The sequence below is a fragment of the Thamnophis elegans genome, chromosome 12 (assembly GCF_009769535.1).
Source record: "Thamnophis elegans isolate rThaEle1 chromosome 12, rThaEle1.pri, whole genome shotgun sequence".
NCBI classification, from domain to species: domain Eukaryota; kingdom Metazoa; phylum Chordata; class Lepidosauria; order Squamata; family Colubridae; genus Thamnophis; species Thamnophis elegans.
In genome coordinates, this window is record NC_045552.1 from 18,655,147 (window position 1) to 18,671,728 (window position 16,582).

Below are 16,582 nucleotides of genomic sequence, written 5' to 3' on the forward strand. Positions count from 1 at the left end.
AATCCCTATCTTTCCTCCTACAAAAAAAAAATCACTTGGGGCAAGTATGAGATTCATACATAAGCCACAAGTTGTTTAAACCATGATTTGCTAAAATGGCTTGATCTATACCTCATGTTAAGCCAAACAAAGTCATGTCATTGTCTGATGATGAAATGTGTGAATGCAGCCACTTTGCACATTTGAATCTGGTTTTATGCAGCTTGACTTCCAAACGTTACGCTAGGCTTTACTTATTTTTAATTTTGGGATCCTTATTTATGATTTTAGAGGAAAACAGCTAGACTGGCACCTTCAACTTCTTTAATAGAAAAACAGTGTCCAAAACTGATACTTTGCCTTGGGACACAGCCATTCGTAGGCATCTATTTTTAAACACTGAAAATGTAAATTATGATAAAGGTCTGTTTTTGGCAGTTTAGCTGTGAAATGATGGCAGAAATGAGGTCAGCCTGGTAAGAAGATATTTAAACCTTGCTTTAATAAGAGGATGAGAGCCAAATATTGCCTTGACGAGGCTCTCTGCCCATTAAGACAAGGATTGCCAATAATTATCCAAATCTCAGATTGTGTTTAGCTAGGATTTTTGTTCATAAAAAGCCACCATGGTCTGGTCGATACAAAATGCTTAGTTATTACTTACACATCATTGCTAAGCTTATAGGTAATCCTCGACTTACAACCATTCATTTAGCGACCGTTCAAAGTTACAACGCTACTAAAAAAAGTGACTTACAACTGGTACTTGATTTTAGTTGCAGCATCCTCATGTCAATCCTGAAGCTGTCCTGATGGAAGTCATTTCTATCTGCTTCAGTGTAGCCACACTGGAGCTGAGGGTCAGGGAAGGGGGATTTGAGATAGAGGAATCTTTGTAGCCAAAACAAAATACTTTCTCTTGGGAACCAAGGACATTCTCACACCTGGTCGGAAGAAGGCAGAGTGATGCCCACCCGGTGTCGGATTGCATGATGATTGGACCATGTGACTGATAGTTTTGAGAAAGTAGACTTATTTTTACTTTTAATGAGGTGAAAACTGCGGGCATTTTAGAGTCAGTTTTCATCAGATATGTGCCAATATGATATTTCCAATAAAAGTTGTCTTTGAGGAACTTGAATGCCTCAGAGTCTTACTTGCAATGAAATTATTACTTGGAGCCCTGACACCCCAGTCACATGATCAAAATTCAGGCACTTTGCAACCAGCCTGTGCTTACAATGGTTTCAGTGTCCTGGGACTGGGTGATCACCATTGGCAACCTTCCCAGCTGGTCTTCAACAAGCAAAGTCAATGGGGGAGGCTGGGCTCGCTTAACAATCATGATTCATTTAACTACAATGATTCACTTAACAACCAGGACAGAAGGATAATAAAATCAGGAGTGGCTCACTCAACAATTGCTTTGCTTAGGAACAGAATTGTGGAATTCTGGTTCCAATTGTGGTTAAGTCAAGGATGTACTTGTTCTCAACAATATTCGTGTGCTGAATATTGCTCACCTTCTTCATGTATAAAGTCACCTGGAATCAATCTGATGGAAACGTTTGGGGAAAAAACAATTTTAATAAAAGGTCTACTGACCCCTACTGACATGATTCAAACACCACAGCAAGCCAACACCAAACAAAGCACATTACTGTACAACTTGGCTCCACAAAGCATCACTAACACACATCTGGCGTCAGAAGCATTCAGGAGTCTTTCCTTCTTGGCACTCACCAAGGTTCACTAGGTTACCACCGGCAGCTTACTTGGTAGCAATCTTTTAAAGCAGGGGTGTCAATCTTTGCAACTTTAAGATTTGTGGACTTCAACTCTCAGAATTCCCTAGCCAGCATGGTTGGTAGTGGCATGCTGGCCTGGGTCACAGAACCGGCAAAGACCCAGGCTGGCCACGCCTCCAAACCAATTCCCCGGTCGCCACAGCCATCTCGTTTTTGAGTTCTGTGCATGCACAGAACAATTTCTATTAAATTGTGCATGCACACGCAGTGCTCATCCAGCGGGTGTGCCCACGTGAAGCGCACCCACAAGCAAACCAGCAATAACACTGGCTAGAGCCCACCCCTGCCCTCAGGACAAGATAGGATTAGCCCTCTACCCATCTCACCATATGGCACCTGGGAAGATTACATCACCCAGCAAACCAGAGATGGCATTCAGCAGATTCTAAATGGTTCTGGAGAATCGGTAGTGGAAATTCTGAGTAGTTCGGAGAACCGATAAATACCACCTCTGACTGACCCCGCACCCATCTATCCTCTGCCTCCCAAGTCCCAGCTGATCGGGAGGGAATAGGGATTTTACAGTAACATTCCCCTGCCACGCCCACCAAGCCATGCCCACAGAATCGGTAGTAAAAATGTTTGAATCCCACCACTACAGCAAACCTACAAGTTACCCCTGCATGGTCCCCTGGGAGTCTGGCCACCAATCAGGATACATTTCTTACATAGGAACAGGAAGCTCCAGGGCGGGGCGCAAGAGAGGGTATAAATCTAGCTCCCTCTCTCACCCATGTGCTTTTCCTTTGCCAGGTGGTCCTGTCCACCATGAAACCACATTTCCAAACAGCCTGCATGTTTCCAGTGTCTTTCTTCCCGCTTGGAACGGAACCCAGATGGACATTTCCTCCAACACCTGTAAAGTTCAATTTCCCTTTCCAGGGAGTGATACAGGGAATACTGAGTCGGTGGGGAGGAAGTAAAAGATCTCAAAAGTATTAAGAGCGAAAGGCAAGGAAAAATTACAGGTTATACTAGAGGCTTGGCTTTGCCACTGTAGGATGTTAGCACCCATCCCTCTCCTAAAGAAATGAAATATCCTGGGAAATATTGAAAAGGCAGAATATTATACATATTTCTCTGGATTAGAAATGGAGAAACATGTTTTAGGAAGGAAACAGACTCATTCTTAATAGCCCCCACCTTTGTTAATGGGCCATTAAAAAAGCTTGGACCAGTCTATTCTACATAACAAAGACACCCCCCTTCAGCTCCAGAGAGATGGGATTAAGGCATGACAGTATTAGCCCTTTACCCATCTCACCACAGGGCGCCTGGGAAGAAGCAATGCTCAACCAAACTTGGACTCAAAACACAGCCTAGAGAGTTGCCCCTGCATGGCCCCATGGGAGTCTGACAGCCAATCAGAGTACATTTCTTACACAGGAACAGGAAACAGAGAGGTGGGGCCGAACAGAGTATAAAAAACTCAGCAAGTCCCTATTTTGTCTCTCTTTTCTTCTTTACCCAACATCTGGAAGCATGTGACACACACCCCTTTCTGTTCAGGAGCTCAAGCCATGTGTCCACCATTAAAACCATCTTTCCAAGCAGCCTCCATGTTTCCAGTGTCTTTTTCCCCACTTGGAGCTGAACCCAGAAGGACATTTCTTCCAACACCACATGCACCATTTAGTTTTAGATTAATAGAATGTTGTTTTTTTTAACGGTCAGGTGGGCAAGAAAGCTCCTGAGTATTAGAGAGGCCTGTAAGCAGCCTGCCAGCTTTGACACATTTCACACTGCCTATCTCAAAAATAACTGTTGAGGCTTCCCAAAATAATTATTAGCTTGAGGAAATGTTCGCCTTTTCTCACAAAATTGCCTCATTTTTTTTAAAGAAAAGAATCCCCCCCCCCATAGTTCTTGGAGAGATTCAATCACTTCATTGAAAAGATCTATGATAATAATATCCTATATGCTGAGTGAATTGCTTTAAAAAAAAAAGTAGATCATTATTTAAATGTTTCAACTACAGTAAGGGTTTAATTGTTTGATGGCGCCACCGTGTGTTAGGAAAGAGCATGGACTTGCATTAAACTAAGGAAAAAGTTGTTAGTTGCGAAGTCGTGTCCGACCCATCGTGACCCCATGGACAACGTTCCTCCAGGCCTTTCTGTCCTCTACCATCCTCCAGAGTCCATTTAAGCTCACGCCGACTGCTTCAGTGACTCCATCCAGCCACTTCATTCTCTGTCATCTCCTTCTTCTTTTGCCCTCCATCTTTCCCAGCATTCGGCTCTTCTCCAGAGGGTCCTTCCTTCTCATTAGGTGACCAAAGAATTTGAGTCTCAAAAGTAATGCTTATCAAAAACCCATATCTGAAATTTATTTATGGATCTACTTTTTAAATCCTTGAAATCTTTCCTCTGGAATTCCAAGCCCTCCTTTCTCCAATTTCTTCCCAATCCTGAAATAGCTTGAACAAGTCCATTACTCTATACTCTTTATGTGCATGACAGCATTTCCACTCATGCCAGTAATAGTATTATTAACTGTGCTTAATAATAGTATTACTGGCATGATACTACAGTGGTGGGACTCATTAGGAGGGGAATGAGTCTGCCTATTGAGATGAGGTGGACTCGTTGCTTTTGTGGTGTGGAGACAATAACTTGGTCCTTTTAACACCAATAAGATGAAGAATCTTATAATGGACTATAGAAGGAATAGATCAGACATCCAGCCCTTGCTTATCAATGGAGACTAATTGGAGCAAGTGACCAGTTTTAGGTTTGTAGGTGTTATCATATGAGAGGACCTGACCTGGTGCACTCACATTGCAGCCCTGGTCAAAAGGACCCAGCAGAGATTATATTACCTGATACTTCTCGGGGAAACAACTGAATGAAAAACTGCTGGTGACCTTCTACTGCTGCACCATAGAGAGTATTCTAACTTACTGCACCTGTGTATGGTTTGCCAACTGCACAGTGGCAGATAGGACAGTGCTCCAGAGGGTTAACGTCATTGCCCAGAGGATCATTGGTTGCCCTCTTCCCTCTTTGGAAGAGCTTTATAGCTCCCGCTGCCTTAAGAAAGTTCAAAACATTCTTAAAGATCCATCATGGGCATCCTTTTTTTAACTATTACCATCTGGCAGACGGTACAGGATAATAAAAACAAGGACAAATAGGGTGAAAAACAGCTTCTATCCCAGAGTAATAGCTATATTGAATTCTACTGTATAGTGCAATGTTAATGCTATATCAGGGGTTTTTAGTTCAATTATATAGATTGTAAAGGAGGTGTGTTTGTGTTTTATTTTTCTAGTTATAATGTACACTGAAGATGGCATTTAATTTCGTTGTGCGAGGCGCAATGATAATAAAGTAAACTAACTAACAAGAGATTGACTTTAAGTTAATCACTGGCTTATCATGGTTGAGGTTGGATTTGAATCTCTCCTATCCTAGTACAAATAGTGATTAAATACCCCTTACAGGTCACTGAATCACTGGAGAAGAGCCGAATGCTGGGAAAGATTGAGGACAAAAGAAGAAGGGGACAACAGAGAATGAGGTGCCTGGATGGAGTCACTGAAGCATTCGGCGTGAGCTTAAATGGACTCCAGAGGATGGTAGAGGACAGGAAGGCCTAGAGGAATGTTGTCCATGGGATCGTGATGGGTCGGACATGACTTCGCAATTAATAACAACAACCCTTAACAATAACCCCTTACAGTCTCTCCATTGGCAACACCTTTATTGTATTCAAGAAAATAATTAAATCAGCTTACACATTCTCTAGTAGTCTTCCTTAAGTTTGGTGATGGAAAAAAGGTGAAACCATGAACTTATGTATTTACTTACTTTCTAACTCAGACTTCTATGCTGCTACATTTAATTTCTTGATTGATCTGTGCTGATAATTCCCATAGGCTCTAAGTGGCTTTCAGAATACCAAAGGGTTAAAAACATTGCATCACTCCAGTCAACATCCAATGGGTATGCATGTGTCTGTTAAACCTCCACATTTTCCACAGCTTTCTCAGTTGCCATCTAGGTAAGTTGTGTTGAGGATTGTGCACTTGCTGTATGCTGTATTGTGCTCAATTAAATTGTCACATTTGCATTGCAAACGTCATTGACTTAAAGTCACCCTAAGTATCCAACAGTCAGCTCCCTGAAATCACCATCCATTCAACTCCCTCCTGCCAATCCATGGTGTGGCAAGTTTTGCTGAAAAATAACTTTCAAAGGCAGTTGTTAGAGAAATGGTCTGAAATAATTAGAAATGTAAAGCAAAAGGTTGAGACTAACTTTTCTTGTATTCTATTGCACTGAAAACAAATTAGGAAGTCACTGTCTTTTTTCTTTTCCCTTATATCTTCTGCTTTTCCTCTTTGTTTTTCTTGACCTTTGTTTCTATTTGTATTTTATTTCCTAATAAACTTTAATAAAACTTACCGGTAAATCCTTTCAAAAGTGGTCCCTGAGGTGTGGTAGTTTTGTTCAACCATGCAAATCCTGACATTATTTAGAATGATGGAAACCCAAATGAACTATTTTACATAAAACTGCAAACACCTCTGTTCAAATGGGTGACTAGGCAACAGAAATTAAAAATGAAGTTTTAATGAAAATGCAAAGTCCACATCTGTTGGTGGGAGATTAAATCAAAATTTGCGCCAATGGGATAGAAAGAGGCAGCAACGACTAAGTAAGGAAAACAATCATGCCCTTACAACATGAACCTAGAACCTAAAAAATAAACAATGCAGATTGTTTTTAAAAATGGAAAATAAAGTGACCCAAGTGATATGACACATCATGCATCTACAACAGTGTTTCTTAACCAGGCAGAATTCTGATAAATGAAATCCATCTGTCTTAAAGTTATAAAGTCTGACAAACATTGGTTTTATAGTGTATTAACAGTTGGAATGCCATAAACAGCATTGATGATCCCATTCGGGGGTGGGGGGGTGGGGGGTGGAACACCCCAGGAGCTAAAAAAAATGAGAGAGTACAGTAACCGAAATGATTTGGAAGCTGCAATGCAATATTTTTATCTATAGGAAAGGAGAAAATGTTTTGAGTCTATTTAATTTAGAAATCCCTTGGGGGAGTGAGATAGCTGACCAAGATTTAAGAGAGATTTATGTTGCAAATCTGGGGGAGGGGGGGGAGGGAAGGGGATTCTGAGAAATCTAGAACTTGAAAACTATACTATAATTGACTGACCAGAAATTCTGCGTAAGCAGAACTGGTAATATTTAAACCATAATTTATTTACTCTGTGGTTAATATATTAATTCAGCCATTATAGCTTAGTGTGAGTTGCAAATTAAGCTACCATTGCTTATTTAATAAGGGTTAAAATCTAGTGGTATAAGCGAACCTAATCCATGTCACAAGGTAACAGTAAGCATCAATTTAGAATATTTTAATGAATGGATTGAGGAGTTTAATGGGATGATAGGGTGATAAGTATCTACCCAAATATCCTATCTCCCTGTCCCTAAGAATGATATTAAGGGATCCAGCTAGGACTTCCAGATGTCTGGCAAAAAAAAAATAAAGAACATGTCCAGCATCTGGTAGCCCAAGCCTTGATATCAACTATTGTCCCGATTTCTCAACAATTTTTATAACAGTAGTCATCAAACTTTTGAGTATTGTGACCTTGAAAATTGTCTATTAGTTTCTTCCCCTTATTTGTTGATAGACTTAACTGCCTCGATTTCAGCATCTGGCTTCAATCCAGACCCTTCAAATCTATGATCACTGTGGTCTATAGACCACATGACTTATCATATGTTTCTATGTTGAAATTTGAAAAGCACATGATCATAAATTCTATATTTTCACTTGCACCTGTCCTATTGTCCCCATCTATTTGTATTCATTTATTTCGTTTATATCAATGTTTATATTTATACCTGCTATCTTGTACGTTTGACAAACTAATAAATATAAATACAGTTACAACCTTTTGTTAAGAGCTGGGGAGGGAGCAAAGGGGAGACTCCTTAGCATCACCTTCCACAATCTGTTAAATCCCCCCCCCCCCCCATGTTTTGGACCTCTATGCCCATTCTCTCCTAGCTGCCATGAACAAGTTTAGAAAAGCTGGTTTAAGAGTAAGGTTGCCACAGCTATGGCCGCTAAGCCTTATTTTGCAGTTAAGTTGTTCTGAGCTCTCTTTTTGTTCATAGTGGGGCACAATTCAGGAGAAAAGAAGAGCCCTTTCTTTGCAGTCTCATCTGCTGCACTACTTCTGCAAAAATATAGCTGAAGTATCTGAATTTGCAACTTGCAGTCAATCTCAAAAGTTAAGCAGTTTATTGCTACAGAGCACAAATGAGTCACTTTGGCATGAACTTGAATCTTCAGATTAAAAATTGGTTTATCAAAGCATAAGAAAAAGACGGTTTCTGGAGATGGGAGAAGGAAAAATGTGTTTTCCTGTTTCCTTTTCTTACTCAATACTGTGCACATTCAGTAAAATGAGCTACTCTTAAATCCCAAAGGTGCTAAAGTCCAGGCAACTGGACTTTCTGGTTTTTCTTTGAAGTCATTTCGCCTCTCATTCAAGAAGCTTCTTCAGCTCTGTCTAGGTGTTGGGAGAATGGAAGGATTTCTATTCCTTGCAGACTGCTGGTCATTTGCATTCTTTTAGTGAGTTAAGGGCACCTGGAGGCTTGTGTATAAATCCTTCAATATTGATCAAGATAACCAAAATTGATTAACTAAGCTAGTGCTGAATAGGCAATATGCTTTCTAAATTCAAAATATGAAATGGTTGTGCCAAGAACATTTTAAATAATCTTGAGTCTAAAATATACCTGGTCTGTCTTAGGCTACTTCCTCAAATTAATTTCTCCATTTTATGCAGTAATCTTCGTTACTAAATAATTTTGTGGCAAAAATAAAATCTGAAAAATTAAAGATGTCTCGAAACCCAGTTTTGTGCTGTTCAGTTTCTGCAGTTAAAATTGCTAATGGACTTTCTACTTGATCCTTTCTCCATTTTCCTACTGCATACTTAAGAGTGTAACTTAGGACCCTCTTGCAATTCCAGATAATATATTTTAAGTAACTGCAATTAAAGATAGAAGCACTGATTATAGTCCCCACGAGAGCTGCAATTTGAATCCAGTCCTGAATTTTACACAAGTACTTAATTTGTGTTTGGATCAATTAGTGGCATTTTATTTAGGCTGTTGTTACTGTATAATTGTTTTATTTTACTTTAAAAATATAAAAGTTCTCCTGATAACCAGTAAGTTTCGTCAACAAAGCAATACAATTTTGAAAAAAAATCGTCCCAATTTATGTAGCATTGTAACATTTAATAAAGTATGATACAAAGTGTGCTTACTTTGATTTGTACAGAAAATTCCAGTTATAACTTCCATTTCACATACAAAAATCTAAAGAAACAGAAATCAACTTAATTTTATTTAACAATTGTATATTTTCCAAAGGAATGTGCTAACACTCCATACATGAAATATGGAATGCTGGGCAGTCCATCCCAGAACCAAAATGTGTATGTGTAAGTGGGTATGCAGTCAGAACACATGTCCCCTGATCAGGAATGCTCCAAGTTGGAAGATAGCAGGGGAAAACGTAAAGCCTAGAGATAAGACTAGGAAGATGGAAGAGGATTGGAGGGCCTGCTGAACTTGAATTCAAGCCTGGCAGCAGTAATTATGCTGAAAGATTGGGATAAGGGTGTTGTACGTGGATTTAAGTGTGGTGATGATAGGGAGCAAGAAAATAGGGTGAGAATAGGAAAAGTTATTTCAACTGCATGAAAAATGCAGCACTTTCTTGAAAACTTTAGTCCCTCAAAGTTCAAATAAGATGATCCAAACTAAATGCAGCAATCCAAGGATATCTACAAGGTGTGGTAACAAAAAAGTCAAGACAGTAGTTATGACAGTAGGAAACATTTTTTAATGCACTAAAACATTTTTTTTAATGCACTAAAAACCAGGCAGGATTCAACTGCAGTCCTGGCCACCATCAAGACTTTTTAAATCATAAACTGCAGCAATTGCTACATGAGAAATAAAATAAAAACTAAGCACAAATAAGATAAAAATGTCGGAATTTCAATGTCTGTCCTGAGATTAAAAAATAACACCTATAATTCTTGTGCACAGCTTGATTTTGCTATTGAACTGTTGAAAATAATGCTATGAACACCAGATAAACTTGGATTAAGTACTTAATGGATGATTGTCTAATAATCCACTAAGAAAATAAGTGAATAAATAAATTTATATGCTCACAATTGTGCTGGGTAAAAATAGCTGAACCAAGACACACACCTCACTGTCTCTACTAATATAGCACTACTGGTAATTAATCAATGATGCAAGGATTAGCAGCAGCCACAACATGAAGAGGATGTTTTGAGTAACAGCAATCCACTAGGAACAAGCACAGTAACATAACAGTAACTATTTTAAAGAACCCACACTATCACAAAATCTAGTTATGTAAACACACTTGGAAAGTAGAAAAGGCTGTTAGCTATACATAGTTTTTTAATGAATGGAAGCATTATTAAAACAGCTACTCTTAATGAAAGGAAAATAAATTCAGAATAGAAAAGTCTCAAATTTATAAAGCATGGAATGTTTAGCTCATGATTTAAAACTGATGTTTAATTCAGAATATCTGAGAAGCTACATAGACTAACACATTGGCAGTAAAGAAGGCCAGATTAGAAGAGGCAATTCTATATTACCATTACAAGTAGTCCTTGATTTATAGCTATTTGTTTAGTGACTATTCAAATTTACATCAACACTGAAAGTGACTTATGATTTTCACTATGATTATTGATCAATTTGGATGCTTGGCAACTGGCATGTAGTTTTGATGATTGCAAGTCATAAAGTGGGAGAAAACTCACTTAACAACTGCTTTGCTTAGCAATGGAAATTTTGAGCTCCATTGTCGTAAGTCAAGGACTATCTGTACAAGGGTTTTAAAAACGTATTGTCTAATAAGTTTTGAACAATGTTTTGTAGCAATACAAATCAGCAAAACTAAATTACTAATTACTAATTGTGTGATACAACTCTTGCACTCTTGTATCAAAGACAATTAACTGTCCATTCCTTATTTTTCCATAAATTTAAGATTCATGTCACTATTGCTATAGATACTTAAGGATCATTTGTACTATTACTACCTATGTATGTAAAATGAAAGATAACAGCATTAAATATTATTTTTTCCATTGAAGTCTATGTTCTGGAACTTTTAAATTCTTTTTGCATCTGTAAGAAGATAGTGATAATTGTCTATATAATGTACACATAAACTGTAACATAAACATGAAAAATAGGGCAGCAGGAAATGAAAAGACAATAGAAGAGGAAAAAAAAAACAATCAAAGCCAAACAATATCCAGCTTTATTAAAGGTACATTTCTTAAAACGATCAATCAATGGTATTCAGGCAGGACATGGGCTACAATTCGCAATGTTTTACAACAAGTTCCAACTCCCCTTTTCTTTGCACTACCAAAATGTAAAGTTACTATATAAAATCCAATTAATTGGAACAGGGAAAGTTTAGAGTGAGGGTGGACACTTTCACATTTAGTGTTGTTTAACAACTTTTCACAAACCTACCCTGACTTTAAGAAAAAAACAAAAACTGCAGAATTTTTAATCTGAAGATTCACAATAAAGAAGGGAATGTGGCTCAGTTATAAGCCACCCTTCTTCCCTTGTTATTTGACACCTGAAATCTGGATTGCCTGATACTGTAAGAATGCATTTGGTTTTATGATAGCAAGTATCAAATGCCACATGATACTCAGAGAAGTAATAAATGCAAGGGTCACTGAAATAATTAAAATGAGAAGTACAGCTTTAATGTTATTTCTCAAAACAGGCATTTTAGGAATTTCAGTGTTGTCTGAAGCATTTCAAAAACCAATACAGATTGACAGCATCAGGAAATCCTCTCTTTTGTGTCCATAAAGATTCCCTCTGGCAAAATTGAAGGGGGACTTTGAAAAGCCCAGATTCTAAGTAACAGAGTCAATGACACTTGTCCCCTCTCCTCCCTCTAAAACACAACAACAAAGCGTTCTGTGTGCTAACAACATAGCTTTTAAAAAAAAAGTAAAACAAAATTCTGCATTGTTATAAAACTTGATAAAAAATAGTATTTCAAACTGTACAGTCACCAGAAGTACACAGTTATCAAAAATTCACACAATTCACTTGGCATCCCCAGCACCTTCAGCTTTCTGTGCCTGAAAAAGAAATGTAGTTCATTAGAGAGCATTTTACGTTGTGGAGTTACTGTTCAAAGAGTCAGAATTTGCATGTAAGATGCAGTTATTGCCAATAATCAAGCATTCTTGATGGGGAAGATAAATTTAAGCAACAAAGCAAATGATTTTATCATTTTTAAATTATTTCAAATATCTCAAGAACTATACTAAATTCTCTTGCAACTATTTTATTTTATTTGCATTTACTGAACTAGTAATGCTCTCTATTCATACCTGCATATTGTAATGTGCTTTCTCACTAAATCAAAAAAATCAATTACTTTTGACGTGTAAATATGGCTAGGTTTTAACTGTTCTACATTTCCCAGTAAAAGACACATTATTTATAAGATAAGCCTACAGTAATGTTTTGTAAACATGAGAAGATAATTAAAGTAGGTGAATGTGGAACTAGTAGTTTTGAACATGAAAGTCACAGAAAAAACATTTCAATAGGTGTATGTTATGTTTTAAATTGCAATTAATTAAAATATTTTTAAAACTAGACCCTGTTAAGGAAAGGTTCAGGATTTGTTGGGGATGTGATTACTTAAAACACAACATTGATTGGGAGGTTATTGTATCAAAAAATAAGCTACTGTGATATTTGATATGTAATTTCACATAGTAATTTTATTCTGTGGGAGTCACTAACTTTATGCTTATTAGAAATGGGAAAAATTGGAGATTCAAAGGTGATTTCATTGACTCTATAAACCAATACAACGTCTATATTGCTAATTTCTTTTTCTGAACTATATCAAGACAATGTGGTAAATCCAAATAAAAATTACTGATTCAATCTGATGATTCACACTGAAGATCTGATCCAATGATTCTACCTGGCTTGTTGATTCAAATTATTCTGATTTGTGCACCCCAAATGCTTATATTATTTTAAATTATTTGTCTGAAAATGAACAAGAAACATGATTACTAGCTGTTTCTTTTAAACAGCATATTTTTGCTTGATTTCTAAACACGAAAGTAACTTAAGTATTAATAGTTATTATATACCTGGTCTGTTTTGGCATCTCCATTTTCTGCAGGGTTGTTTCCATCCTTTCCTGCGTCAGCTTTCCCCTTCTTTCCCTTGGGTACCTTTTCAGCTTTCTGATCAATCAGAAACAAGAGTAAAGTTCACTAAGAATTGATATATTAATTCACTTTATGGAAGCAAAACATTTTCAATCCAAGTTACATACAGCGTTAAACTTACCTTTGGAGCTGCCTTTTTAGGTTTGGGTTCTGGCTTTGGAGGAGCAGGTTTCTAAAATAAAAGTACAATTAATATTTTGGAAATATTTGTGTATAAAAACTAACGGTGACACAAATACATGCTATTATTAAGAATTCTTTAGGTGTTTTTACTTTAACTAACTCATCTCCCGAAAGCATTTATCATAAAACATACTTACAGCAGATAACCTTGCTGATCTCCGCTGTGGCTATTTAAAGATAAGAAGAAAAAAGTTAATCCTGTTAGAATCAGCTTGGTTCCTTTGTAATCTATTATAATATTAAATATAACACAGGTAGTTTTAGACTTACAACTGATGCTACAAAAAATATAATAGTCTTCCTCAACTTACAACTGAAACAGTAATTTCTGTTAAGTGACCCCCAATTTTACAACTTTTTTTGCCATGATTCATTTATGATTCTAAGTGAATCCAGCTTTCCTGATTGATGCTGCTTGTAGGAAGTTGTAAATAGTGATTTGATTGATTGCATTTCTATGCCGCCCTATTCCCGGAGGGACTCAGGGCGGCTCACAAACCAAAGTAAGGGGGGGGGGGAATACAAACAGGAGTGATCACATGCTGCAATTTGTTGTAAATTCATGACAGTTGCCGAGAATCAAGATTTTGATCACATGACTGGAGATGCTGTATCATTTGTAAGTGTGAGGAAGAGTTGTAAATCACATGTAATGAATGGCTATTAAGTTGAAGACTAACTAATGAAAAAACTCAACATTAAATATGTTAATAAAGAGCAAATGACAAAACTAAACAAATATCTCTTACCTCATCCTTTGCTTTGGCCTTATCACCCTTGGTATCCCCTTCAGCCTACAAGAAATTTTAGACATGGTTAAACAAAACTAACATTTATTTTGTATTTAAATATAAATGCATAAAGCAAATTGATGGATAGTGAACTTTACATACTAATTTCTTGACTAATTCATTTATACTTTACATTTGCATACAACCTCACAACCAGTTGAATTGTCTATTTTTCCTAATAATATCAAATTCAAACATTCCTTAATTAATAACCTGATATTACTCTACTTGTAAGCTGTAAATCAGAGCTTTTTTAATAGCATAGAGTGGAATTAGCTCACTTTAAGAAACAAAAGCAGAGGGGGAGGGAGAGGCACAACCAGGTAGGCAGAGATATTCCTTTGGGTACTAGGCTTTTGGCTGAAGCACCCAAATTTTGGAAGAGAACACTTGTAGCTTAGGGTTGAATTGTGAGGTCTTTGATGCTCTCAGAGCTTGACTGTTTGCACCCAAATTCTATTTGCAGTGAAGTTTCTGAAGGATCATATTTTGTTTTAGAACTGTTCCAGAATCCAGTAATTTCTCATGTTTAGAATTATTTTAGTAAAATCAAAATATCTTGTTTTCATATACTGATAAGCACAACTTTGCATTTCTGTACATTACACAAACTTGAAGACAACCGTGCTTGTGAGTTGTGTGATAACAGCATTGACAGATGTCTCTTACTCAGTTTCATTATTCTTTATTCCCCAACACAGCAGCTCTAGGCAATATAATGACTGCTTTTATTTCAAATTACCATGACCTCAACCAAATCCATGTAATACCCAAGATGTTATTTATTTCAGGAATTCTGATCTCACAGAAGGAAGCCTTTCCCCTAGTCCCTACAACTGCTGGACTTCAGAAACTAATCTCACACTGAACTGCACAGCCTTTCTTTGCCTTAACAGCATTTCTATATCCAAACCGCACTCCACTTTCTTAACTCAGGCAGCCTCTTCTCCCAAAATGTAACTAGGCAATGAAGCCTCCAAATGCCTCTTGCAGAAGAAAAGATGTGAACTATGAGGCAAGCAAGTCAAAACAGGAGCATGCTGGAATAGTAACTCCTTGGCGGTGATGCTATTGCTCTGAAAACTAAATGGCTGCAGCCTACAAGCTTCCTTCATTTTTAAATAGCAAATGCGGACTTCCGAACAACAGGTGCGAGGGGCAAGATTTAACCCAGAACGCGCTGGGCAAAAAAGAGACATCATTTATCAGGCGGCCTTGCTAATCGCCAAGGCCTTTAAAAAGAGGGCTCGGAAGGGGTGTGACCCTCTCATGGTTTTCCCGCCCTTTTTGAATTTACGTTGTGTGTGCGGGGGAGGGTGGAGAAAAAAAGCACGGCGTAACCTCATTATTTAAGCGGGCGAAGGAGGAGAAGCGAGGGGCCCTCCTGCTTCCCGCCGCCTTCAACGGACGGTGCATCTGGATCTCCTTCCGGTCAAAACGGCCCTCCCGCCAAAATAAAAAAAGGCGAACCGATCGCTCCTTCTTTTCCCTCCTCTGCTTGACTACTTCCCTCCCTTCTTCTCCCCCCCCGCTCCGCGCCTAAGTCGGCGCGTGCCCCTTCCGGATTGGCGGACAAGGCGAGCGCGCGGGCGAGGGGGCAGCCAATAATTAAGCGTTTCCTCGCGCTTCTCTGCGCGCGCGCTGGCCGTCTCGCGCTCTTCTTGTCACACAACTACCCCGCCCCGCGCTGAGCTTCGCCTGTTAATAGTCGCTCGCGAAGTCAAACCCCACAATCTACCCCCCCCCGCCGCGCGCGCGCCGCCTTTCCTCCATAGGCCACCAAAAAATGCGCGGCGGTTAACGGTCGCTTTCCCTAAGCTCCGCCTCCTCCTCCATCCCCACTTTTTTTTAAGTCCCGAAGACGACCGTTGAGCCGTCTCGCGCGCGCACGCGCTTCCCCCACTCGTCTCACGACCGTTAATCGCCCGAAGGCGAACGAAGCAGAGGGGGAGGGAAAGGAGAAGGGAGCGAGCCAGCGACCGAGTGCGGGGAGGGAGTAGAGAAGAAGAGAAAGAAAATGGCGTCTGCTCTTGAAAGCTCACCCCCGCATAAGCATCCCTCCCTTCGAATACACGAATTCTTTCCCCCACTTCCTTCCCCCTTCGCCCCTCTCGCCTCCGGGCCCTTAAAGTTGTTTTGTTTTCCCTCGCCGCAGCCACGTACCTTTCTCTTGGGCATGTCAGCGGCGCGTGAGGGAGGGAGAGCGAGAAGGCGGCTCGGACTGAAACGAGAAAGGCAAGGTTCTCTAGGAAGGAAGGCGAAACTCGGATGTATGGGAGGGAAAGCCGCGCAGAAAGGGAGGACGGAAAATAAAAACAAGGAGGGGGGGAAAGGGGATTCCGTTTGTCGGGCTCCCTCGTGTCGCTCGCGACCCCACTAATTTGAATCGGGTGTTTATAAAGTTTTATATAGAGCCGGACGCGGCCCAACCGGTTCCAGCCGGATCCCCACCGCCCCGACGAACCATTG

General features: G+C 39.1%; 1 protein-coding gene across 1 annotated transcript; it reads right to left on the bottom strand.

The window, feature by feature from the left end:
- Window positions 1–11,144: 11,144 nt before the first annotated feature.
- HMGN2 (high mobility group nucleosomal binding domain 2) lies at window positions 11,145–16,582 on the bottom strand. The gene is made up of 6 exons (XM_032227618.1): window positions 16,277–16,582; window positions 14,072–14,116; window positions 13,460–13,489; window positions 13,261–13,311; window positions 13,059–13,154; window positions 11,145–12,020 (listed from the first exon to the last, which is right to left on the bottom strand). Exons 1-6 carry the CDS (start codon window positions 16,289–16,291, stop codon window positions 11,985–11,987), a joined length of 273 nt encoding a protein of 90 aa, XP_032083509.1. The 5' UTR covers window positions 16,292–16,582; the 3' UTR covers window positions 11,145–11,984.